Below are 25,747 nucleotides of genomic sequence, written 5' to 3'. Positions count from 1 at the left end.
GGGAAGTGGGGGGCGCTATGGGGGACTTTTGGGATAGTATTGGAAATGTAATTGAGGAAAATATGTAATAAAAATATTTAAAAAAAAAAAAAAAAAAAGATTTCAATTCAGTAATACTTCACATGGAACCAAGCCCATATGAATCTAAAGCAAATACCTAGAGTTGTTGTAGAAAATGTGGTCCTATATTAAGTTTCATGTGCATCGCCAGTAAAGAGATAGATGACTGATTACACTAAATGTATGCTCTCATTAATAGCTTAACAGATCTTTGTCAATGTAATCTGTGTCTTGAAAATGGCTAGTAACACACTTAGCTAGTGATTTGATCCTTACTGATGGACAGTTACATGGAGTAGGAAACCATGAGGGAGCCTAGTCATAGCATACTAGAGCTAGTGTCACTGGACATCAGTACAATTACACTGGGTTGTAACCACTGCTCAGACCCCTCTGTGACACACATTAACACTTACCCTAACACTGTGTCCAGAACAATAGTACAAACAGGATTGCAAGGATTCCAGTTAAAATCTTTTTGAAGTTCCTCACCTTTGCTCTCCATAAAAGATTCTTTTCAGAGAAACAACCTTCTATCTCAGATCTGCAGAAATGCAGAATGTGGCCATATGGCTGGGATATTCCTCTGTCCAATCTCTTCCTGATTCTATTGGATATAGACTCTACACTGAGGTCCTTCATTCTGGATCATGCTTCCTCTTCATAATGCCCGTGCATTGTACCCCCTCAAGTGTGTGTGTATGTGTGTATACACACTGAACTGAACTCAGGTCCTCACATCCTCTTACTGCCTAAGCCATCTTTCCAGCTGCTAGAATTGTCATACAAATCTGTAGTGTAATTGGACATATTCCCTCCTCTCATCTTACGCACCCCCTTGAGTCACCTTTGTTCTCCTAGATAGTTACACATTCATTTCATGTCTTCTATGCTTATGTATCTATATAAAATCTAGGCTTTCCAGGTGTGGTTGAGATATAGAAACTTATATTCATACATATAGATACACACACACACACACATACACACATACACACACACCAAGGAATTTGTAGGTATGTAAATATGTATTGGTCCATCACCACCACTTTTAATTTTTCCTTTTTATTTACCAAAACTAATTTCTTCTTATATTTATTTGCCAGATATCCTGTACACTCTCTAGGGATCTGAGATAGCCTCAATGACCACGTTAATTTATGATTTTTCACACCAGCCATGATTCCTAGGAGATTTGAACTTTATGACAGAAGCATCCAAGTTTCCCCAGTTAGATTTCATATGATAAACTTCCTACCTAGCCTTCCCATTGGCCAATTGCAGGGAAAATCCTGACCCCAGCAATAACCCATGCTGGGAATACAATGAAAATACCATTGGGGATTCCCCAGTTTCACTGTGGTCTTCCTGGAGACCTGGTGCTTGGATCACTCATCTTCTTCACTGGTAAAGCCTCTGGGTTTTATATGGGATGCAAGTGCCTATCTTAGAGATACTTGGAACTAGATGGTTTTTCTGCCCTTGGTAGAATGATGGGAAACTTTGCCATTACTCCATTGTTCCAATGCAGATGAGTTTCAGTACTGCCTGTGTATGCCATTCCAGTCCCTATTTTACTAATGACTCCCTTTAAGATTAAGCATCTCTTTCCCAGTTACAGAGGGATTTAATTTGATTTTAAAAGCATCTGGTTTGTTGTAATTATGCTGTTGTTCAGATCTAGCTGCTGCAGCCACCTGTGCTGCTCCAGTGCTGCATTTCCAAGCCTCCCACCCCACCCTGACAGTGGATTCTCTTCCACACCACAGCAGAATGTCACAAAGAGGCCAGCAGCTTAGCGTGCTGACATCCACCTCCAGAGATTTCCCTCATGGCTTTACCGAGGTGGATTTTAATCCTGCTTTGTATTTTGCCTGAGATTTACTCTTCTAGCCCAATTTCAAATCCCCAGGATTAAAAGCCATCTTTGTCTGAAGGCATTTTATTGTATTTATTTATGTCACAAGAATTCACACACTGACACACAGAATTGCATGTGCTCCCTATACCTTGCACATTGAACTAACTGTAGTGCTTCTATAATTGATTTATTTATTTGTGTGCAGTGGAGGCACATGTGTGCTGCAGTGCACATGTGAAGCTTAGAGGACAACCTATGGGAATCGGTTCTCTCCTTCCACCATGTGGGTCCCTGGGACTGAATTCCAGCTGTCCAGGCGTCACAACAAGTTCCTTTAACTGTCCAGTCATCTCACTGGACCTGACTGTAGTTTTTGTTGAGACACATATTTGATATATAGTCGGTTAAATGGTGAAATTGTATCTATTAATTAACTTCATGAGTGTTTGACTCTGGGATATCAGTTATAATTGAGAAAATTGGGGTTGGCTGGAAGAAGGAATCTAGCACAGTGAGGGAAAAGGAAACTTCTTGGCAACCTTTCTCCTAAACACCATCTCAGCACTGGGTGTTTTGTTATAGCAATAGGCATGAGTGTCCCCAGATATCCTGAAGGAGATCTATAGTCGTCATCTTTCTTGTTTTTCTGAAAAATGTCTGTCCAATCTTTAATTATATTGAGATGTCTCTTGTCTGGGTGCTTAAAATACACCCAACCATTTGTGGGTATCAGGCTCTAATGTCCCTGCTGGAATAGAGCAGACCACTACTCCACGAAACCCAGCTGGATCCTGAAGTGCTGGCTCTGCCAGCTATATCTTTTTGTAGGAAATAAATATCAATACCTATCAACAATCTCAAGGGCAAACATGACCTTACAGGGTTTCAGTATGTTCAGGGGAGCTGTTTATGTATACAGGTCCATCGATATTAAAATTGTTTCTTAGAACCTGTCAGAACAAAAAGAACCAGACAACCAGACAAGACAAGTCTCACACTTCATAGTCTTAGCAGTCCAGAAAGTTCTTCCATGGAGCCTCCATTTCCTCTTGCCTTTCCTTGTGCTATAGCATTCTCTCCACTACAATGCTCGTGCTTCTCAATCTTGCCTATCTCCAAGCTCAGCTTTGCTGCCACCTTTCCCATAGCAATTTCCTGATAGATGTAACTGTGGGTAATTTCCCCAACTCTGTTTTGGTATTTTGTTCTTATTCATGATGTTATTTTTATACTTAAAATTACTGTTATTTTGCTCATATTATTATGTGTATTACAGAACAATTCAGCTCACCTGTTATGTGACAGGCGCTTTGGAGGGAGCATTTTAAGTCTGCTTTGTTTTTGAAAAATCTCGTTCCTTCCATTTTTATACAGTGTTTTACATATGGTATCTCCTCAGTAAACATGGGGCAGAATGTATGATGAAGATTAAATCTTTGACAGCTCTGCTTCTAGAGAAAAAATGCACTCAACAAGTGGCATCCTTACAAAGGATGCTCTGACCATTGTCTTCATCCTGGAGTCCTTTCAGGTGCTGGTCCCAACTGAGATCAGAGCACCTGTTCTTACAGAGTGCACTCAGTCAAGTCAGATCCATGCAATAGAATCATGAATGCTGCTGTAGAAAATGTGTCCCTGCCCTGCCCAGCACCACAAACTTGAGCGAGCTGTAGCTAGTAAGTACTCGAATCAGTACTAGGAACATGAAATAAGTATTTTTTTAAATCCTGTTTAATTTGAATAACCATGTTTGACTAGTATCTGGTGGCAGTGGATTGGGAAACATAGCTCTGGAGCTCAGAGCAACAGATAACTCTCACACTGGAAAAGAAGAGGAAGAGGAAGAGGAAGAGAGACAGAGACAGAGAGAAGCACTTTGACAGGGACGGCAGGACTGAAGTCTGCCAGGCTAAAACTCCCAGAGCTTATGAGTGCAAATCAAGCCTTAAGCTCTGTACTCAAGGGAGTTTGTCATGCTCACATTGATCCTGGCCTTGCATTTGGGCAAATATTAACCAATAGTTTCTTACTACTGGGACTTCACCTTGTGTTGGGGGAAGGGATGATGCTGTCATACCGTGAACTGACTTTTTAAATCCAGCGTGGGTCGATCCCAGGTCTGATGGGATGCCCATTTTGCTTTTGTGGGAATCGAATTGTCTCCTGTCACTTCCCTTTCCTTAGATGATATCTTGAGACTCTTTCTGTAACCAAATCAAATGTCACCTCTTCTGTGAAGGAACTCCTGTCACTGCCTATATACAATTCTCCTGATGGGCCTGCATTTGAACAATGGGCGTAAAATAGTGGAACCTCAAACACCTTATTCAACTTTTCGGCATCTAAGCTAACTCCTCCCTCCCCAGACCTAGTGATGCTAACACCTAACCCACATCCATCTTCTTCATAACTGTGGAGTGCCTGCTCAGTTCTCAGTATTCACAGAACAGCTGAGGTTCTATTCAGCAGAGGAGAGTTGCCTGTTTCACAGAATAGACGCAGGTAAACAATTAAATGCATGGTTGTGGGAAGGTGCTGTTACATTATGACTGGGAGACTCTGGTTTCAGTCTGGGACAGAATCAGTGTTGAGTAAATCTTAACTTTAGGATTATCCCCTCTATCATTAATAAGCTGAGGCATCCACCTCACAAAAGAGAATGAGCTAGTTAGCATGGCATTGTTCTCTTAAGCAAAGGTGGTGAAATGGTTCATGACTGTTAATTAGGGGAAAACATTACAATCGCTTCTGTTAAGGAGGGACTAGCATGTGTACACGGAACGATTATCCAGAACTGCAGAGGAAGAGGAAGAATGAGCTTTCTGTAGTCACCACCACAAATAAACTTAAACTTCCTTGTGTTTTTACATCCCTAAGTAGATCAACACAGGTTTTTGTTTTTTTGTTTTTTTGTTTTAAGTTAAGGGCTGTTAGCTGAAGAGAAGTTGATAGGCGCCTGATGGATGATTCAGCGTCCCTTTCAATTTCAACTGGACACTGCTAGGGTGAATGTGCAGTTATGTGGGATTAGGTTAACCTGGAAATTATATTATCAGCCTAGTATCACCTTTGCTAACTCCTTTTCCTTTTATGTCTTTATACTGCAACCTTGTATGAGGTCCACATTTATAAGCTATATTGGTGATGGGTCCTCTGGATTACTATTTCCTGTGTGACACTAAACTCCTAAGTAATGGTTCTAGTATTAAGAGGCTCCATAACTGGAAGACTGCACCAGAGGGACTGGAGAGAGAGACAGCTTAGAGATTAAGAGAATGTATTACTATCACAGAGGATCTGAGTTCTGTTCCCAGCACCAACAACTGAGTGTGACTCCAACTCCAGGGCATCTGATGCCCTCCTCTGGCCTCCATGGGTACCTGCACTCATGTACACAATCCCACAGACATACACAATCATATACACAACATCATAAAGTAGATGTAATTTTAAAACACACTAAATTTTTTTTAAAAAAAGAAGACTGAACCACAAATTTTGTGTCTTCTCAATGAATTCCTAGATCTGAGAAGAAATCCTAGATTAAAATGGTTTGGGCTATAAAAATATGTTATTGGCTATTAAATACATGGAATGAGGAAATGCTAGCTCCTGTTTATTTATAGGTACATTACCAAGTTGGGAAAGTTGTTATTTCCCTTTTATGATTTTAGTTTTTTCATAATTTCCCTAATTTATTATTTTACTAAGGGTTGGACAAATAATAAGAAAAAGTGACCCTCAGCCATTTCTGGTGGCTCGAGAGAGCCTGAGATTTTGCTGAACCTGAGGTAAAGGGAAAAGAAGCAACCATGTTGTGAGGGCCCCTGGTTCCTATTGTAAGTTTTTCCTGATCTTGAAACTGAAGTCTCTGGTTACTTGGGGCTCTTCAGTTAGTACTGACTGTGTTCTCTTCTGCTGCTTCCCTGGGTGATGAGAAACACCAGGTAAAAAGTGTTTCTCACAAGCACATTGCTCTTCCATGACTTCACGTGTGGAGTTTGCCCATGTCACTGTATAGAGCCATCCCTTCACATTTATAGTATTCAATAGTTTAGTGTGTTTATACATTACTTCCATTGTATTCTATATACAAATAGGAGAGAGACAGTGACATGATGACATATTACACATATTCAGTGTCAAAAGCGACCTGTACTCAAGCCATTGACTGACACCAGTCAGTGTGGTTCCCCGGCACAGAGAAACAGTTCAGAAAAGCCTGGCTCTGGTGACTTCAGCTTTGGAAACTCGGATCACCTGGAGTGACTTTTTAGACTCAAGAAATGCCTTAAAATGATAATGCAAACTTCTCATTATACAGAGAAATGTAGGACCTGAAATCTTTAAGGCCCTTTTCAAGTATAAACCATCAGACATCAGCAACCTGCCATTATGTCCTGATGTAATAGTACCTGCCACCAGAGCCCAGCTAATTCATGTTGAATTGCAACCCTGCCATTGGTCTACTTCTAAGGAAACCAGAATGTAATGCCTGCCAGTTAATCATCCTGATTTTCACCTTAACTCCTTGTCAGGGTTTTATTTATAGCTTTCAGGCAGGTGCTCTAGTTATTTATAGCTTTCTGGGGTTTGAGGCCTTCAGAAGGTTTCCCCTTCAGACAGTATTTCAACATGATATGAGAGTTTTCCACTCACTCACACAAGAAAACTAAATCGTTTTTAAATTCCCATGGGTTATAACTATAAGAAGTAAACAGGTCTTCACTAAGATGTCAAATTTTACTTGTTAAATTTTAAGTTAATTTTAATTGTCCTATAAAAGGTATGCATTTATTGTGCAGAGCATGGTGTCTGAGATGGATGTCAACTGCAGACTGACAAAATCTAGCTCTTTGGGATGCACGTCGCAAATCATTATGAATTTTTATCTTCATTTGTAATGTTAGGGATGGAACCCATGGCCTTATGCAAATTAGACAAGTGATGGACCCCTGAGCTATATCTGCCACTTCGATTTCAAGGGCTGGGATCTGGAGGCCATCTTCACCATCCATGCCAGAATTTCGTCTGGCTTGCTCTTGTGCAGGCCATGTATAAGTGGCAACAACTGCTATGTTTTTATGTATATTGATAGGCAATGTTTTTAATATCAATTTTCTTTGCAAATTTTTTTCTTTATTGAGAATTTCAGTCATTTATACAATGAAATGTGGTCATATTTAACCCAATTTTTTCCTCCAATTTCACACACACAAACACACACACACACTCTCCCAACTCCATGTGTTTGTTTGTTTGTTTGTTTAATAACCCACAAAGTCCAGTACGTGCCACCCTTCAGCATGACTGTGGGGCATCCACAGGAAGGTGGGGATCCTGTCAGTGGTACATCCTCAAAGAGCAATTCTCCTTCCCTCAGTAATGTCAACTGCCAGCAGCTTCTCATTAAAGGGTGGGGTCTGGAAAACATCTCCCCCATCTAGGGAGGAACTATATGTGGTCTGATCTTGTGCAGATCTTCCATAGGTAGCCACAGCTGTCATGAGTTTGTGGGTGCACCCATCACCAGATGCAATGTTTTCAATGTCACTTCCCCTTGCATGAATAAGTAGGACCATAAAGTAGTTGGCAGAGAGCTTCAGGAGCTGAGTTAGTCAGACTTTTGCATAGTAATTCTCTTTTGAGGGTAGACAGACCCTGTCTCTTGCCTCCACTAATAGAACCTGCTAAAAAACTCAGAGCAAAGCCAAAAATAAAAAGAAAGAAAGAAAGAGAGAAAGAAAGAAAGAAGAAAGAAAGAAAGGAAGGAAGGAAGGAAGGAAGGAAGAAAGAGAGAAAGAAAGAAAGAAAGAAAGAAAGAAAGAAAGAAAGAAAGAAAGAAAGAAAGAAAGAAAGAAAGGAAGGAAGGAAGGNAAGAAAGAAAGAAAGAAAGAAAGAAAGAAAGAAAGAAAGAAAGAAAGAAAGAAAGAAAGAAAGAAAGAAAGAAAACTTAAACTCACATTTAGAATACAAAGTAAATTTTGTGGTTTTAGTTATCTCCCTTTCTACTGTGTGTATGTGGTGGGACACAATTGGCTCTCTATTTTCTGGCCTGTAAAGGAAGCACACCTAAGACATTGAACACCAGCTTCCTTTGCACCCTGTGGTGTTGTATGAACTGTCATCTCTACAGACTCTAGAATCTTGTTGAGTAGAGTTCATTCTTGTAGCTACAGTACTTATGGAAGCTTGAGTTCTTAAAGCCAGAAGAATAGTTTCCCTGACTTCAGATGTACCCTCCCACCAAAGTTCTGTGCAAGGCAGGGGGCTCCTGTGCCTGGGTCAGGCCTACCCACTACATTACTTTGTTTGCATTTCCATCTGAAAAGGAATGAGATGGGAGATGGGACCATCTCTTAAGTATCCTGCTTCTAGAAATCCTTAAATGTCCCTGGTAACAGATCATCAGTGCTTGACCGGGGGCCATTCCTGCTCTCTGTGGTGTTCCATTCTCCCAACTCCTGGCTCCATGCTCTAGGCTCTTGGCCATGACCTTGAGTCATCTATCCTGCTCCATAAACTCTGACTCATTGTCACAGTCTAAGAGTTGGCTGGCTTTTTTATTGCCAGTAGATGCTTGGAAAGACAAAGGTCTATGGTGCTTTATTTTATTATGTCATGTATCATGCAGAATTAGTTCCTTCCAGTTCAAACTTGGTATGTTTATTTCAAATATCTTTGGACACATCACTAGATAAAAACAGCACTCAATGCATCTGTGATGGTCCTTATCGTGGAATAAGGATCAAAGAGCAATGTCATGGTGGACTTATAAACCAAACCAGACACACTGACTATTCCAACAGCTCAAAGCTGTTCTTTGGACCCAGATTCCTTACAAGGTCTTATAACTCCTATAACCACATCGTTAAGCATCTTAAGATGTGCCATGCTCCCTAGCGAGCCTTCTGAAAGGATCGAGGATGAGAATATATAATTTTTAGAGCAGAGGAAATCCTGGAATCTTTATATTTTTCTGAATTCTACTGAGAAAAAAAATGAGCATTTTGCCTTTCAGCTGATCTCTCCCTGTAATTTCTACACAGCTGTAGGAAAGCCAGCGGCTTACCCAGGATTTCCATATCTATATCGTTCTCTGCTGTCCACACAAACTGCAGGAGGCAGCATTGCCTGCTTCCTCCCTCCAAATGACAGGTCTCAATTTTTGTTTAACCAAAAATAAAAAAGGAAAGGAAAGGAAAGGAAAGGAAAGGAAAGGAAAGGAAAGGAAAGGAAAGGAAAGGAAAGGAAAGGAAAGGAAAGGAAGTCAACTATTTCAATATTGTTCCTGCTTCTAGGACTAAGCTTGAGTCAATTCACCTTCTCCTGGAAATCCTTTCATCTCTCCCTGCTTCCACTCAACCCCTCACTGACACATGTTTTAAGTCTTGTCAAATTATTTATGTTATACTGCCAGTATTGTGCTTGGTTTGAGTTGATCTATTGAATTACAATGCACCCTAAAACACAATGGTTTTAAAATGTAGCAAATGTTGTCTATAGATTTACATAATTTGCAAAGGAGTGTGGTGAATGCCAGCTCTCCTGCATGTGGCTTGGCTCATGTTACTGGACTGAGCTGAGGTACAGTCTTTGGTATGGCATTTTCATAGAAATGACAAGTGACTCCTGTTAGCTAGACTCTGACAGTTCTCCATGTGACCCCTTCCAGGCTCCATGAATGTCCTCCTAGCATGAGGGCCGGGCTGTAAGGTCTCAGGTTCCAAAAGACACAGCTGCCAGTCTCCTCAGACTCTCGCCTACACACAGATCACCCTCCACCCCATTCTACTTATCAAGGTCATCTACATTCATGGAAAGAAAGCATGTTTTTCCCAATGAATGGCTTGTATGTAAAAACATAATTAACTTTGCCCTGTAGTGTAGTGTTGAAGGCTAGCTTCGAGACCACATGGTAAACTGAGGAGGGCCAAGTGTGGAGTCGGCGATTGGTCACTCAGCAGCTGGACCCTCAGCAGACTTTCTTTGTGGGAGCAAAACTTAATTCTCTTGGGCCAACAAAAAAAACGGGGATACACATTTACACACTCTAGGTGGATGAAGCAAGTTCCAACAAACTCCAACTTGATTTTTTTCCCTTAGCCCTTTTATATCCTCTATACAAAGTTCAGTTCTCTGTGTAAGAAGAAAATTACCTCATAGCCATAAGTTACATATTACCTAAAAGCAATCACCACAAAAACATATTCTTCAAAAAATCAGATCAAAGTCAGTGCACAAAAGGAAATTACAAAGGATTACTGATTACGTATTCTTCTTCTGAAACTACTATTTCTCATCGATCTCTCTCTTCACAAGTTCATTGCTACCCCAAAGCAATCATTTTTATGTTGTTGATTAACACCATTTAAGCAAGCCAAGTCTATAGTAGCAAGTTTTTTCCTATGCTTAGCTGATGACAATTTATATTTACCAAGAAATAGGTCATCATCTAGTTTGCGTCTTATTTTTTAGTCCATTTTTCATTTTTGAAATCTTGATTGGCTAACCTGGCTAATCATGTGCTCTCTGCTCTTACATTTACAATGAAATTACCTACTCCTTGATCATGACCTGTCTCTTCATGGTGCACACTGAAAATCTGTGGTCACATCCCTAGATCCCAGGATCCAGGAACTCAGACCCAACCTAGAATGAGTGTTTTCTTTGAGCATTAACTTGCCCCAGGCCTTTTTCTCTTGCTAGTTCAATTATGTGCTTATAACGCATGGAGGCTCACTGTGCTCCAATTCTGACCTATGCGGCCACTGCCAATCTTTGAGGCACATTCGATTCTTGATTCTAACTTTAAACTTTCTATCAATTAACCTCACAAAATTATTTTTCTTCAAACTAACATCCTAAAACCACTTAAATCAAATCAGGAATTCCATAAAATCATTAAACATTCATGTGTGTCACACAAATCCATAAACTTCTCTAAACAGCATTATTGCATGAAAGTTCATCTTCATGTTGATCTGCAAGAAACTTGCCCAACAGAGTGGGCTATCACCCAGGAGGTAATCACACCAGGCCACAGGCAGTGAGGATCCTCCCATGCCCAATCACACATGCCAGGTATATGAGGAATATAGCAATGACAAACAAGAGAAGGCACATCAGTATCAAGAAGCAATCCTGGAACCAAGCCCTGGAGCTGTGCCTCTCTAGGGCACACCCATCACAGATGAGCAAAACAGTGGCATCTCTAGGAAACTCACTTGCCTCTTCGTGCACCTCTTCCTGCATGGCGGCATCCATCCATGTAGCTCTGTACCCAAGGAAAGGGAACAGATTTTGTGAACACCTTCCCCATCGCTAAAGCATAAAGCCCTTTAAATCTTATTAGCCCTTATTTATGTCATCATTCTACCAAGCTAAGTATTCAGCATTTGTTCTCTTAGCCTGTCTGTGACACCACCAAATTAATCTGTGCACCTGCAGATTTGGCGTCTCATAATTTAGTTTCATGAGACAGCACCAAATTTTTGCATAGACAACGGAGTAAGAGGGGAAACGACTCCTTAGTCCTCTTCCACAAAGGAATGACTTGAATTTATGAGGGCTCTACCCACCACAATCTAATCATTGCCATATTTATTTATTTATTCATTCATTCCTTTTATTATTTGCATGTATTTGTGCTGGCATGCACATGCCACTGTGCCTGTGCAGAGGTCATAGAACAATTTTTAGGAGCTCACTGTCTCCCTCTACATGAGCCCTGGGGCTGGCACTCTTGCGGTACTAAAGATGTTAGCACAACATAAGAAGAAGTACGAAAACTTGGGTGTCTTGAAGTTCTCACCACAGCCTCCCAGGTACTTAGACACACCCAACATGGAAAGCACCCTTTCTCCAGGAAGTGCCTACAGGAATTCTCCATCAGAACCTAAAAATGGATGCTATGTGTATTTCCCATAGCTATGACTCTGATTCTAAGACTTCGAGTCATCCAACAAAGAGGAAAGTATGATGCACATGGCTGTTAGATGTCTGAGCTCCTGCCAGTGCCACAGTTCATGTAATGGTACACCTACGGGCCAGTGCAGGAGGGTTAAAAGGTAGTAGAAGCCAGTGGCATGGCTCAACAGGCTGTGTGAGGCACCTTCACCTGCTTATAACCACAGAAATGAACTGCTCTTCTTATGTTATGCTAGAACCTTCTCTAGCTTATGGTGCTCACAACTATCATTCCTATATGTCAACTTGACCAAAATAAATAAATAAATAAATAAATAAATAAATAAATAAATAAATAAATCTGAGAGTAGCAAACTTAAAATGAGAAACTGCCTCTATAAGGTCCAGCTGTAGGTAAGCCTGTGGAGCATTTTCTTAATCAATGACTGGTGTGGGACAGCCCAGCCCATTTTGAGTGGTGCCACCTGTCAGCTGCTGGTCTTGGGTCCTATAGAGAGTAGCTGAGTGAGCAGGCCACGAAGAACAGCAAGCCAGTAAACAGCGCTCCTTCATGACCTCTATATCAGCTTCTGCCTCCAGGTTCCTGCCTTGTTTGAGTTTCTGCCCTGATTACCTTTGATGATGAATGGTAATGTGGAAGAGTTAAGTGAAGGAATCCCTTTGCTGCCCATGATGGTTTTGGTCATTGTTTTTTATCATAGCAATATAAATCCTAAGTCTCTCTCTCTCTCTCTCTCTCTCTCTCTCTCTCTTAGAAATAGACAATTATTTTTATCATATATGTGTGTATGTGTGTGTATTGCCAGTATATAAGTTTATGTACCACTTAAAGGGATTGCCATAGGAAGCCAAAAGAGGACATTGGATCCCATGGAGCAGACGTTAGTGAACTGCTATGTACAAGGAACTTAACAGGGTCCTCTGCAAGAGCAGCCAGTTCTCTAAGTCCATCCACCCCTCTGGTCACTTTGTTGTTCTTGTTCAGCAGCAGTGAGCAATTTGAGGATGTCAGTGATTGTTCCTAGTGAGTATTTACATGTTCTAAAAAAGTGTAACGTTGTAGCATGCAAGCAGCTATGCATCTGCTACATAAATAGTCAGCAAGATGATCTGCTACCTTCTACACCCACAACCCGTGTGCATTTGGAACTTTGTCAGGTATAAAGGTAAAATCAAAGACGTTTGTTGTCATGACAGAACACTAGCAAATGTCTGGCTGACTGTGGCATTCTGCAGAAATGAGGGCTCTATTATTACCTGGCTCTTCCTATGATCCAGACTTCATAAGAACAGTGCTGTGTGGATACAGTCCAGGTTCCTATCAATAACTTCAGTTATTCTGATTTAGCAGGCCAGCCACAAGGGCTGTAAGAGCCATTGCATTTCAGCATGCACCCAGGTGATTGCCAGGTAGCCGCCCAGTGCTTCAGGCTTAGAGACACATTGGCCAACAGCAGTTCCTAATGTAGGTTTATTTCAAGACCCCACAGAATAAGGGCTACTCCAGTATATGATCAAGACCCATCTAGTTCAGGGTCTCCTGCTTCCTTAAGCGTAGCTGCCCACCTCTCTCCCACTAATGGGCAGAGCTTAAGTAACTTACCACATGTCAGAAAAATCTAGGCGAGGAGGAAAGCAACCTTGACAGCAGCATCAAAGATTAATAGCAGCAAGTACCTTTGAAGTAGGTTGATCAAAGGTGAAGACATTGGAAGTAATTTAAGTCAGAGATGTGGCGATCACGCCAAAGGCAAAAGGAGACAAGGCTGTTGTTAAATGAGACCCTGCTTATGGAGTTTAACGATAATGCAGGGAGATGTCTTTTAGCCAGCACAGATGAGAACTGTTTTAATAATGGTCTTGGAATGCTTTCTGGCCAGGTGATCAGTGAGAGAAGAACAAAGGTGTGACATTGGGTACCATGCCAACAGCAAAACTGTTGTTTTCTGGGATCTCTGTTTTCACTTGGAGTATATTCACTGTCTCTAGAAATTTGTTCAAATGACTGCAGACCTGGGAGGAGTAGCTTTTGCTGCTGGTGCACAACACATTACTGCTGTATGTAAATATATGCACATATATGTAAATGTACATACATATATATGTATATATATGTGTGTATGTATATATACATATATATATAATATACTTTTTTGGAAATTTTAGCTGTTCTATCAACTTTGAAAAAAAAACATTTACCATGTTGAGCTGGCAGTGTATTGAAATTAATGGCCACATTGGCTTAAAAAAAATTTCTCATTTGTACAGAAGTAACACACTACTGACTATGTAAAGTCTTATCTATATGGGTTTGATTGGACAAAGTCAAAAATAGTTCTCTAATTGATGAAGAAATACTGATGCTATTGTTTATCAACAACTCACACAATTCTCAATTGTTCTAATAAATACTTCATCTGCCTCTTTATGTGCTGGTAAACAAATTACAACTGTTTTTTACTATCTTGAGAAATATTTTAACTATGGGAAGAAAAGTGATAATAGAGGATTTAAAAAAAAAAAAAAAAAACATTGGACTCCTAAGGTCTAATTTTCTCACTTTTCTGACTTTATGTGACCCTGTAAATCTTTGTAAATGATCTCCGAATGACACAGAAGTCAGAGTAGATATTGTCTGTGTGGACATTTCCAGAGCCGAGGTGTGATAAGGAACAAGGGAAAGGTTCACTCCTGTGCGAGCAGCCAAGAACTCCTGAGCAGCACTGAGGAGCAAGGACAGAATTTGCCTCGGGTCCTGCATTGATTTTTAACTTTGGCATCTTCTTCCTTTTTGTATTGTTTGTGGTAGTCTCCTTGATTTCACTTTAAAATGCACAGAGTCTACTGTGTCTGAGCTGACTAGGAGTGGGCCCAACCCTTCCTTGCTGTGATGACCAAGAGACTCACATCAGGTTAAAACCCCTCAACAGCTCCCTTCTGAGCATGCTTCTCTGCTCCTAAGAAACTCCAGAAGCCTCCCGGGGCTGTTTTCTATCTTCTCACATTGACTTCTTCAAACCAAAGCAGGAATACATGCCATTTTGCTTAAGTGTAACTAGGGCATTATTAGTCTTTTAAGATTGCCAGGGTGAGTGATCTTAATGTCACTGTGGACATAGCTGTGGCATTCTGATGGCACTCTGGATGAATAGAGTGGGAAGTCTGGGAAGAGCTGAGGGGGGAACCAAACCGGGAACCTCGTGGACCTTCCTTCCCATGGAGTCCAGATCTGGTCTCTCTTTCCCATGGAGTCCAGATCTGGTCTCTCGTGATCCTCAAAGCTGAGCAGAATTAAATCAGCATTCTCGGGGAAAGCGAATGAAAAGACCAGGTCAACATGAGCTACAGATGAGTAACGTGGTAGAATTCTTCGGTACAACAGGGCATAGAAGTTAAATGGGAGCAAGTGGGAACACTCTAAAACTCGGGGGGAAATCAAATGGAAATGAAGTAGTCCCTGTCTGTACTTATAACTCAAAGTGCAGATGAACACACACTAGCCAGGACCATCAGGAACTCAGAAGAGATGCAGGGATTTCACATGAGCAGCAATAACTTTATGGGAAGATTTATTTAAGATACAAAGCTCAGAATAAGTAGCCTTGTATTTTTAATATACAGAAATTTTCATTATGACTGTAATCCATATAATTTGGACTTGAAGTCAAAACTAAGAAGGAACAAGAAAAGCTGTACACTTTCATGTTCCCTATGTGCTTAGGTTTGGTTTTTGTTTTTTTTGTTGTTTTGTTTTTTGTTGTTGTTTGTTGTTTTGGTTTTGGTTTTGGTTTTTCGAGACAGGGTTTCTCTGTATAGCCCTGGCTGTCCTGGAACTCACTTTGTAGACCAGGCTGGCCTCGAACTCAGAAATCCATCTGCCTCTGCCTCCTAAGTGCTGGGATTAAAGGCGTGCGCCACCATGCCCCGCATGTGCTTAGCTTTTCTTTTCAGATAAGAACAAGAGGTAGATATTATGCCAGCTCTCAGTTGCCATATTGTTAGGATGTACATAATGATAAGCCTTGAATATTTGGAAAGAGTTGAAGACCTTGCAAGTGAAAACATCGGTTTGAAATTCAGTTCTTTCTATATATAGTAAGTCAGCCATGATCACTTTGTTTGGGCAAAGACTCAAAGGCAAACAGGAAAGTGTGAAACCCACACACACACAGACCATGTGAGAGGCCCTGTGTGTGCTGATGACTGAGCATCAGTCATTTGAGAGGGACATTAATGGAAGTGGGTTGCCCCTGTAGATGATTTGAAGAGCATATGTGGCCTTTTCTGTGGCTTTTTCTGAGGAGCGTCAGCCACTGACCAAGCTTTAATTAGCTTGGCTCAGCTGCCGCAGGGGCTTTGGTTTGGCTGTCGAGAGTGATCGCCACCAACCTTTGCTCAGAGTTCTGTCGTGTGAGGTCCAGTCCTTGTGTACTCAGTCTTCAAGGCTGACAAGGGTTTTATTACATTTGAGATGAGCTGAGAAGATCCCTCTTGTACAGCTATTGGAGACAGAAGAGATAATGGATAGAAAGGGAGAGTCGGCATGTCTGCAAGACAAAATCAAGAAGGCTGTTTCCACAGATGTCCAGACCATCACAGGTTGCCTTGGAGATAGAAGAAGGGCACTTGAGAGAGATTCTCGTCTTCAGTCAAGTCTAAATGTAGACTAGGATAAATGCTCTCCTTTTTCCTAGCCAATAAACTTCCCACCCTGGTCTTCATGGGGATCTTCAATGCCCAAGTGTCTAAGACTTCTGTCCTATTTCTTAAGCCAATTACAGAGTTCCTATTTTTAACCTGCGAAGTGCTGGAACTAAGATTTCTTTATCTCAGGAGTTTGGAGAAGTCAAACAACCATCTCAGCATGAGGTGGTTGCAAACATTATAAAACAGCTAGCTGTATAGTGGTTGACTTTATGTTAATTTTCCTTCTTATGTTTTTATTGCATATTGAAGCTTGTTCTTTTTTAAATTTCCAGGCTCACTTCTGTATCATTTACTCCTTTTGTTGCCCAGGTCTTCCAGATTCTCAGCATAGATATAACTTGTTACCAACACCTTTCATGGTTACTTAACATCAATATTCCTTCACAGGACACACACACAGTGCACAAATTATGTATGTTGTGTTTGGAGGCTGTACTGGCTAGTTTTGTGTCAACTTGACACAGCTGGAGTTATCACAGAGAAAGGAGCTTCAGTTGAGGAAATGCCTCCATGAGATCCAACTGTAAGGCATTTTCTCAATTAGTGATCAAGGGGGAAAGGCCCCTTGTGGGTGGGACCATCTCTGGGCTGGTAGTCTTGGTTCTATAAGAGAGCAGGCTGAGCAAGCCAGGGGAAGCAAGCCAGTAAAGAACATCCCTCCATGGCCTCTGCATCAGCTCCTGCTNCCTGACCTGNTTGAGTTCCAGTCCTGACTTCCTTTGGTGATGAACAGCANTATGGAAGTGTAAGCNGAATAAACCCTTTCCTCGCCAACTTGCTTCTTGGTCATGATGTTTGTGCAGGAATAGAAACCCTGACTAACACAGAGGCACAATAGATTGCCTTAGCTAGAGTCATGTCCATGGGTACTAGATACACTTGCCTGATTTCTAGTCTTCCTTCTGTTGCCAAAGGAAGCACAATAAGGGGCCGTATTCTCACTTAAGTGGGAATGATAATGAGGGGGTGGCTGATTGAAACATAGCTAAGTTATCTGTCTTGGTAAGCACTGACATATAAACACACATAGCCAGTTAGCACAGGATGGCTAAACTTCTGGTCCCAACAGAAAACATAGCAACTAAGTACAGAGTAAACTGAGCCATGTCACATCTGATGCACAGTTCACATCAGAGTTTGCTTGAGCCACAGACTGAGGGTTCTAGACACTCTGGACATAGCACAGCGACAAAGAAAATGTAGTTATAGATTCTATATGTTTTACCTATTGGTATTCTTGAATGGAAATTATGTTTCTCTGTACATTTCTTGTCTAAATTTAACAAGTAAATATAAAACAAGCACTCTAAGACTAAGGACAGACAGTAAAATAAATCAGGCTACTTTATCTGTATGTTGGAGAGAATTGTGTATGTTGAAAATGAAATTGATATCTAAAACATTTACCATTACTACTGTACTCTGTCACCTTAACGTGAGTTCGGACAATCCCAAGCCATAATCTGCATTCTAGAGGTGATCCTTACAGAATTCAAGGTTGTTTGTAACCAGGTGAATTTGAGTCTTTCAAACTTAATATGATCATGACTTTGGACAAAATAATTGGGCTTAATATATCACTCCCCTCCCTCCCTCTCTTGCCTCTCCCTTATTCCTTCCTCTCCCCCACATCCTCTCTCTCCCTCCTTCCCTCCCTTTGTCTTTCCTCTCCCTTCCTCCTCTTTCTCTCCCTCTCTCCCCTCTGTCCCCTACCACATCAACACACACACACACACACACACACACACACACACACACACCTTTATACACGTAACCTTTTATTTCTATCTGTGGAAGAAGCCATATTAAAGGAATAGTTTATATAATAATCCCTAAGGTTATGGACTTGTAGCATTGAGAGAGAGAAATTACCTTCCAGAGCCAAGTGAAACCCTAGCCAAATATGAGATTAGAAAGAGGAGGCTAGCAGCTGGCTTCATCCTACTCAATGAAGAGAGGAAAGTTTGTTCCTCACATAATCTGCACATGTTTTCAGAGTTGTTTATCTGATCCTCCTGTGGACAGGACAGCACGCATGCGACTGAAACCTTCCTGTTTGACCTCTTTTGCCTCTTGCTTGCCTTGTGAACAGAGCAAGAAGCAGGATGTTCCTCGAGAAGACCAGGGACCAACCACCAAGAACCTGGACTTCTGGCCACAGTTGATTACACTGATGGTCACTATTATTGATGAGGATAAAACTGCCTACACCCCTGTTCTCAATCAGTAAGTACACGGGATGTAGAAGTTGGCAGAGTTCATCCCAATGTCTAAAATGTATTACCTTCATTTACGTACTACCTACATTCTAATGACGCTGAAAGTTTTTAATTAAACCATATAAATACTTTTATTTTACTTTTATCAGTAAATATCAATTCAGTGATAATAAGCTTTTTTATATTTAAACTACAAATCACATAGTTGGTTGGCTGTGATTCAAATATTTCCCAGGATTTGATTTTATTTTGTTTACTGCAGAATTTCTCTGTCTCTCCCTTTTTTCCATCTTAACAATGACACAGATCCAGTCTTACTGTTGAGATCTGGGTTTATCATTTTTATTGTCTTTCCAGGCCAAGAAAGCCTGAATTGTAACTTATATTAAATTCAATTATAATTGCAAGTACAAGAAAAAGTATTCCAGCTTCACCATTTTTGCCTCTTAACTACCCATTTATTAAAAGTTTTATTTTTAAAGAGTTATTTAGCCAGGCATGGTAGTGCACACCTTTAATCCCACACTTAGGAGGTAGAGGCAGGAGGATCTTAGTGGTCAACCTGGTCTACAAAGGGAGTTCCAGGACAGCTAAGCTATTGACCCAGAAACCCTATGTCAAAAAATCCAAACACACGAAAAGTTGTTTAGTTTTATTTTATGTATGTGAGAGTTTTGCCAGCATGTATATATGTGCAACGTGTGCATGCAGTACCCATGGAGGCCAAAAGAGGGGGCCAGATCTCCTATAACTGGGGCCATGTGGATGCTAGGAACTAAACTAGGTTCCCTGGATGAGCAGCAGTTGCTCTTAAGTGCTGAGCCATTTCTCCATGTCACTATTCATTTAAATTGTTTAACCCACTGAATCCAGTTAGATATGTGGCTTCATCCACTAAGGGTTGAGGAAAACACCAGTGGACATATTCTTAAGGAATACTGACTCTGCCTGTGCACACAGCTATCAACTGTAGTAGTTCCTCTGCTAGGGATACGGTGCCACAGCCATCACAGCCAGGAACAGTAGCATCAATACCCAAGTCTTAGCCTGTGGACAGCTGCTCCTGATTGTCTTATATAATGTCTTACCCATACATTACATATGGCCATCACAGGTCGTTGTGTCTTTGATTCTGTTTAAGTGGTGTTTGTTTGTTTGTTTGTTTGTTTGTTTGCTTGTTTTAGTTCTCTTTCACTTGCATTATGGAGAAAACTATATGTCTCTCAGATGCCATCTGATGAACGATAAAACTTCAGCTTGTACGCATGACTGCCAGTTACACAGAGCATAGCCTGCTCCTTCTTAACGAGCAAGTTTTTCTTTAGACATACTCTGCACCTTACAGCAGAACTCCACACTTAATGGGTTCTAATTTTATCTGCTGTGACTAATGAATCTGAATTATCAAATTTGGCAGGTTATGTTTTCCTGATTCCACTAAGATATTTGTGAGATAATAAATTGGTTTGTTAAATTGTTGTGTCTCATAAGACTCCAGGTTTAAAACATTTATGCTCTGTATTAATTGCTACAAATTAAAAAGAGGAATCAGAGTGTAATAAGAGGAATGGATTGCTTTCTTCATTAAACAGCCCTATTATAAATTATTAATTAAGTTAAACTGAGGCTTCTTTGAAAACACAAAACAAGTGTCTTTTACATGGGAGAATTTAATTTGTATATAGAAATTCTCAGATTAGTGTAAGTACAGTCACTTAAATATGCATATGTATACATACACACCATGCACACACACACACACATACACACACACACACACATATACATGAATATTTGACATATAATTTAGGTTTAGATTTAACTTTTAAGAATACACATAATAACTTCTACATGGTAAAATCAGTGTTCTCGTTCCATTTCTGTTGCTTTGATAAAATATCCTGACAGGAGTATCTGAGTTAAGAAAGGGGGTGTTTTACCTTCCAATTCCAGGTTACAGCCCGCGATAGCCAAGAAGTCAAGGGGACTGGGATTTCAAAGAGCTGGTTAAATATCGTAATCACAGCCAAGAGCAGAGAGAAGCAAATGTGTGTGTGCTCACTTGCTTGCTCTTTTGTGCTCGGCTCCATTTTTTCTCTAACATTATTAAACAGTCCAGGACTCTCTGGCTAGGGCATGGTGTTGCTCATTCTGGGCTGGATCTTCCCATATCAGCTACAACAATCACTCACAGACTTGCTTACAGGCCAAACTGATGCAGATGGTCCCTCCCTTAGATTCTCCTCCACGGTGAAAATAGGTTGATTCAAGCTAACTATTAATGCCAAACCTCAAGTCAGGAAATGTGTGGAGAGTAGATACCTCTCTTTCAGTCCTGTTTTGGAGCTCTTTCTTTCTTTCTTTCTTTCTTTCTTTCTTTCTTTCTTTCTTTCTATCTGTTTGTTTTTTGTTTTTAGAGACAGGGTTTCTCTGTATAGCCATGGCTGTCCTGGAACTCACTTCGTAGACCAGGCTGACCTCAAACTCAGAAATCCGCCTGCCTCTGCCTCCCAAGTGCTAGGATTAAAGGCATGTGCCACCACCGCCCAGCTGGCACTATTTCTAATTAGGATATGAATGTTGTTGTGTCTGCTGGGAGTTTTGAAGTCTTAAAAATCTGTTTACTCCTAAAGACATAAAAACTTCTTCTGCAATCTAGTTCATTGCCATTAATTATATTATCCTCCTATGTTTATCTGAAGACCAAAACAAGCAAAAATAAAAATAATTTAAATTCACTTTCTGTCATAAGTATTTTCCAAATAATTAAAAGTTAATAATAATATTTTTTCCCTTATGTCTTATTTATGGTTAGAATTTTATTGCCAATAGCAATAAACATTTGTTGGATACTTTTGGTGATCAAGTGAGTGTATGAAACATGTAGGTATAAAAGCTCACTTAACCCTCACAGTGGCCCTATGCAAGCTCGTGTGTCACACTGTTGCTATCACTCTCCCGTGATGGATGAGGCAATGAGATGAAAGAGACCAATAATTATTCTACTGGGTAAATTAGCTAAGCAGCAGAGGAAAAATCAAATCTCTGCCTTTTGGATCATGCTGAGATTTAGCCAAGGGATTTTACTGCTATTGTTTGCTAAAGAAAATAGAATATGTTAAACTGCAAATGTATAGATTCCATCTCTATCCCAAATCAAAGAGGGAAATAATCAACTGCAGAATGTATTGGAAGAAAAACTTCTGCTTTTAAAATATCCTCCTCCGTTCTGGAAATGTATGGTGAATTCAACATAAAAAATTTGGTGCCAAAACAAGATAATATATTTTCAAAGTTTATAAAGAAAGCAATTCAAAGAGAAGTATCATGGGCATCCTGATGCTGTAGGACCTCTGAAAAAAAAATGAAATTGGGGCTGGAGAGGTGGCTCAATGGTTAAGAGTATTCACTGCACCCAAGTTAGGTTCCCAGCATCCATGTCCGGAAGTTCATAACTACCTGTAACTCCAGAGTCGATGCCGTCATCAGACCTCACAGGGCACCACACTCACGTGTACCCAGTCATACAGTGACAATGTATACACATAATTAAAAATAATAAAAACAAATCTTTAATACTAAAAATTGAAACTGCCAGGTGGCGGTCGTACATGCCTTTAATCCCAACACTGGGGAGGCAGAAGCAGGCAGATCTCTGAGTTTGAGACCAACATGGTCTACAGAGTGAGTTCCAGGACAGCCATCAGTACATAGAGAAACCCTGTTTTGGAAAAAAAAAAAATGTAATCAAGAGACGGAAGCCACTGAGAAAAACCCATAGGGAAAGTAGAGTGGCTCTTCTTCGGACGATGGTTTTCTTTAATCATCTATTTGATATTTTTTCTCATAATTATGCATTTTCCTTTTCTTTCCAAGATAGAAAAAACAACAACAACAACAACAAAATAATTTTGGAAACTGTAAGCTACTATTTATCTCAGGCTATGGTTTCCTCAAGCATATTCAAGAAAGTTCACACTTACAGACGTGCCAGTGCTTTGTGATAGAGAGATGCTAGTGTCAGATGCATAGGAAGTGTGTTCTTCCATGTTCTCCTCTGGAGTCACTGCAGGAACACAGATTAACAAGATACAAGTACATACATGAAGTTAGAGTACATTGCTTGGGGGTAGAAGCATTCCTAGGAAAGGGCAATGCAGTGGTGAGTCCTGGGTGTCTCCAGAGTAGAGATGAAGAGCAGAGAGTGATGGAGGAATGTCACTGAGCAGCATCAGCAAAATGACAGCAGAGGTGACTGGGAGAGACAGCAAGTCTTCCTCCTGGATTATGTGTCTCCTAAGACACAAATGTCCCTGCTCTCTGTGTGTACCAATGGCACTTCTTACCTGCCACACAAGGGTCTTCAACCTCTTCCCAGAGCAGAGAAAGTCCTTCTTACCTGTGACATTGCTTTGACTTAAAATATCCCATTAAAGGGTGAAAGAGACAGCTCAGCGGTTTAGAACGCATACTGCTCTTCTAGATAACCCAGGTTCTGTTCTCAGCAGCATTTTTGATAGCTCACAACTGCCTGTAACTCCAGCTGCAGAAGTTCAACGCGCTTTCATAATTAAAACTCTCCATAGACTCTCTCACACACAGGACACACACACACATATGCACATGCACACACACATGCATGCACATCTGAAAAATGTATTCAATATAGCAAGGTGTCATATTTGGTACAGTATGGCCCAGGTCTGAAAGACATGTTTTTGTAATAACTAGACAAAACTTAAGCAAGAGATGATGAAGCTCTCAATAGTACTGAAACCAAAAGATAATATCAGAAAACAAACTCTAGATAAGTTAAAGCCTGTGTCGAGATGAAATCATGGAAGTACACACTTAAAACCTTATCACCAGCAGCAGCTCTGTCTTTTCTCCTTAACGTCTGAATCTTATTCCACTGTATCAGGTAACTCGAGGGTGATGGAACCAGTAGGCAGACATCAGGATGCAGTGTGGGAGCTCAGGTGTCTGCCCTGGGTAGGAAGCAAAGCCCTTTAGAGAGAACTGGTGGCAGCTATGATCGCATGCTTACAGTTTGTTACCACTTGTGGTCTGAGACAATGCATCGCACCATCGTTTTGTTTAAACATCTTGGAATGTTGATACAGTCTGCCTTTCTTTCCCTGTGTTTTTAATTTTGGGTGGGGGTTGGGGGAGGGTAAGTACACATCTGAGTACAGCACCCACAGAAACCAGAAGAGGGACTTCCATTCTCTGGAGCAGGAGTTAACCAGTGGTTGTGAGTCACTTGATGTAGGTACTGGGAGCTGAACTCTGCTCCCCTCTAGAGCAATGTTGGCTCTTAACTGTTGAGCCATCTCTCCAGTCTTGGATGGGTGGGTTGTTTGTTTTTTTTTCTGTTTTTTTTTTTTTCTTTTTTAAGTTACTTGCTCATCAGCTTCTTCTTTCTCCAACCCTCCGACTCAGAACACTTCTTTTCATATTAATATTGCCAGTTTTATGTAGGCTGTGTGTATTTTTCTCCAGTATAGCTCTGTTTTAGTTGAAGATTTCATTTGTATTGGCATTTTGCAGATTTAAGATTCCACAGTGTCTGTACGCTCCTTTAAGTCAATTTTTTTAAAGATTGGAATTGAGCCTTGACTATGAAAACTGCGCGAAGTCACAATTGATTGCTAGAGTCTGTGTTTTAAAGTTTTCGGATTCAAGCTTCCAGATTTAAGGCAATATTTCTGAAGTCACTTGTGGAATCTCTGCTACAAGCTCTGCAGCCTCCAGCTGCTGTGCATAGCTTCTTCCTTCTCACACAGGCACAGTCCATCTTTTTTTCCCAGATAAACTATGAATGGCCGTACGCTGGTGGTCTGTATACTAAGTTCGTGTTCACTAATTTACCCTTGTGGCTGCAGTATATCCATTTTAGTTGTAATTGTGTTTCTGCACACCATGTCCTCACAGGAGTAGAAAACAGGAACAAAAGCCCACCTAAGCCCAGAAAGACCCATGGGGTCTTCTTAATACTTTGTATTTTCATTGCATGGATATTATGTACAGATACCTAGATGTATAGCTAGGTACTCAGCACTTCTTGCTGCTATTATAAATGATGCTGTTATTCAAATTTAGATTTCTGATGGTTTATTACTAGTATACACAAATACATAGATTATGATCTTGGAGCTTTCTTATGATGGCTTTTTATAGTAATTGGTTAGGCTCTTTCAATGAGGAAAGTTTGGGTTGCTTTAATTTTGTTTAGGGTGTTCTTTTTCTTAGTTTTGAGACAGGGTCTTACTATATTAGCCCAGGCTGATCTAGACTTGCAGGCTTCCTTCCTCAGCCTTCCCAGGACCAGGATTATAACCCCTGCCACCTCACCCAGTGCCAAATGGTTTGTTGGTAGCATGTTGAGCATTCTGTATGCAGATTGTCATGGCATCTACAAATGCAGCCCTCTTCTCTCCCTGTCAGTTTTTTCTTCTTTACCCTGCTTCTTTTGCAGAATTTCAGAACTTCACTGATGTTTTGTAGGAAAACCAAGAATAAATATTATTGACTTTTAGTTTTAAGAAAAGATTTACTATACATGAGTGGACATTGGAGTTTGCCACATGTTTCCTGCATCTGGTGCAGTGACTATCTTTTTTTTTTTCCATTCAGTCCATTGATTGGTAAATTACATTGTTTAGTTTGTGAATGTCAAACTAACCTTGCATTTTCTCAATAAACCTTTTTGATGATAATCTTAATTGTCTTGTATGTATTGTGAGATAGAATCTGGTGGATGCTGGAGAAGTACTTCATGGTTGAGAGCACTTTCTGCTCCTGCGGAGGACCTGAGTTTGATTCCCAACATCCACATTAGGTAGCTCACAACTGCAGTAGCTCCAGCTCCAGGGAAATCTAGCATCCTCTTCTGGCCTCTGTGGGCACTTGCACGCACATGCACACACACACACACACACACACACACACACACACACACACACACACA

General features: G+C 40.6%; 1 protein-coding gene across 3 annotated transcripts in view; it reads left to right on the top strand.

Moving 5' to 3' along the window:
- Unc13c (unc-13 homolog C) overlaps window positions 1–25,747 on the top strand; it is a 463,067-nt gene that overhangs the window by 294,657 nt on the left and 142,663 nt on the right. For all 3 annotated transcript variants that reach the window (XM_021171690.2, XM_029481908.1, XM_029481909.1), the window contains one exon: window positions 18,651–18,784. In XM_021171690.2, coding sequence (XP_021027349.1) covers window positions 18,651–18,784 — 134 coding nt within the window. The remainder of the gene's footprint in view (window positions 1–18,650; window positions 18,785–25,747) is intronic.

This window comes from Mus caroli, chromosome 9 (genome assembly GCF_900094665.2).
Source record: "Mus caroli chromosome 9, CAROLI_EIJ_v1.1, whole genome shotgun sequence".
Lineage (NCBI taxonomy): Eukaryota > Metazoa > Chordata > Mammalia > Rodentia > Muridae > Mus > Mus caroli.
Note: the sequence above shows the minus strand (reverse complement) of the source record. Positions and strands in the feature narration are given on the sequence as shown.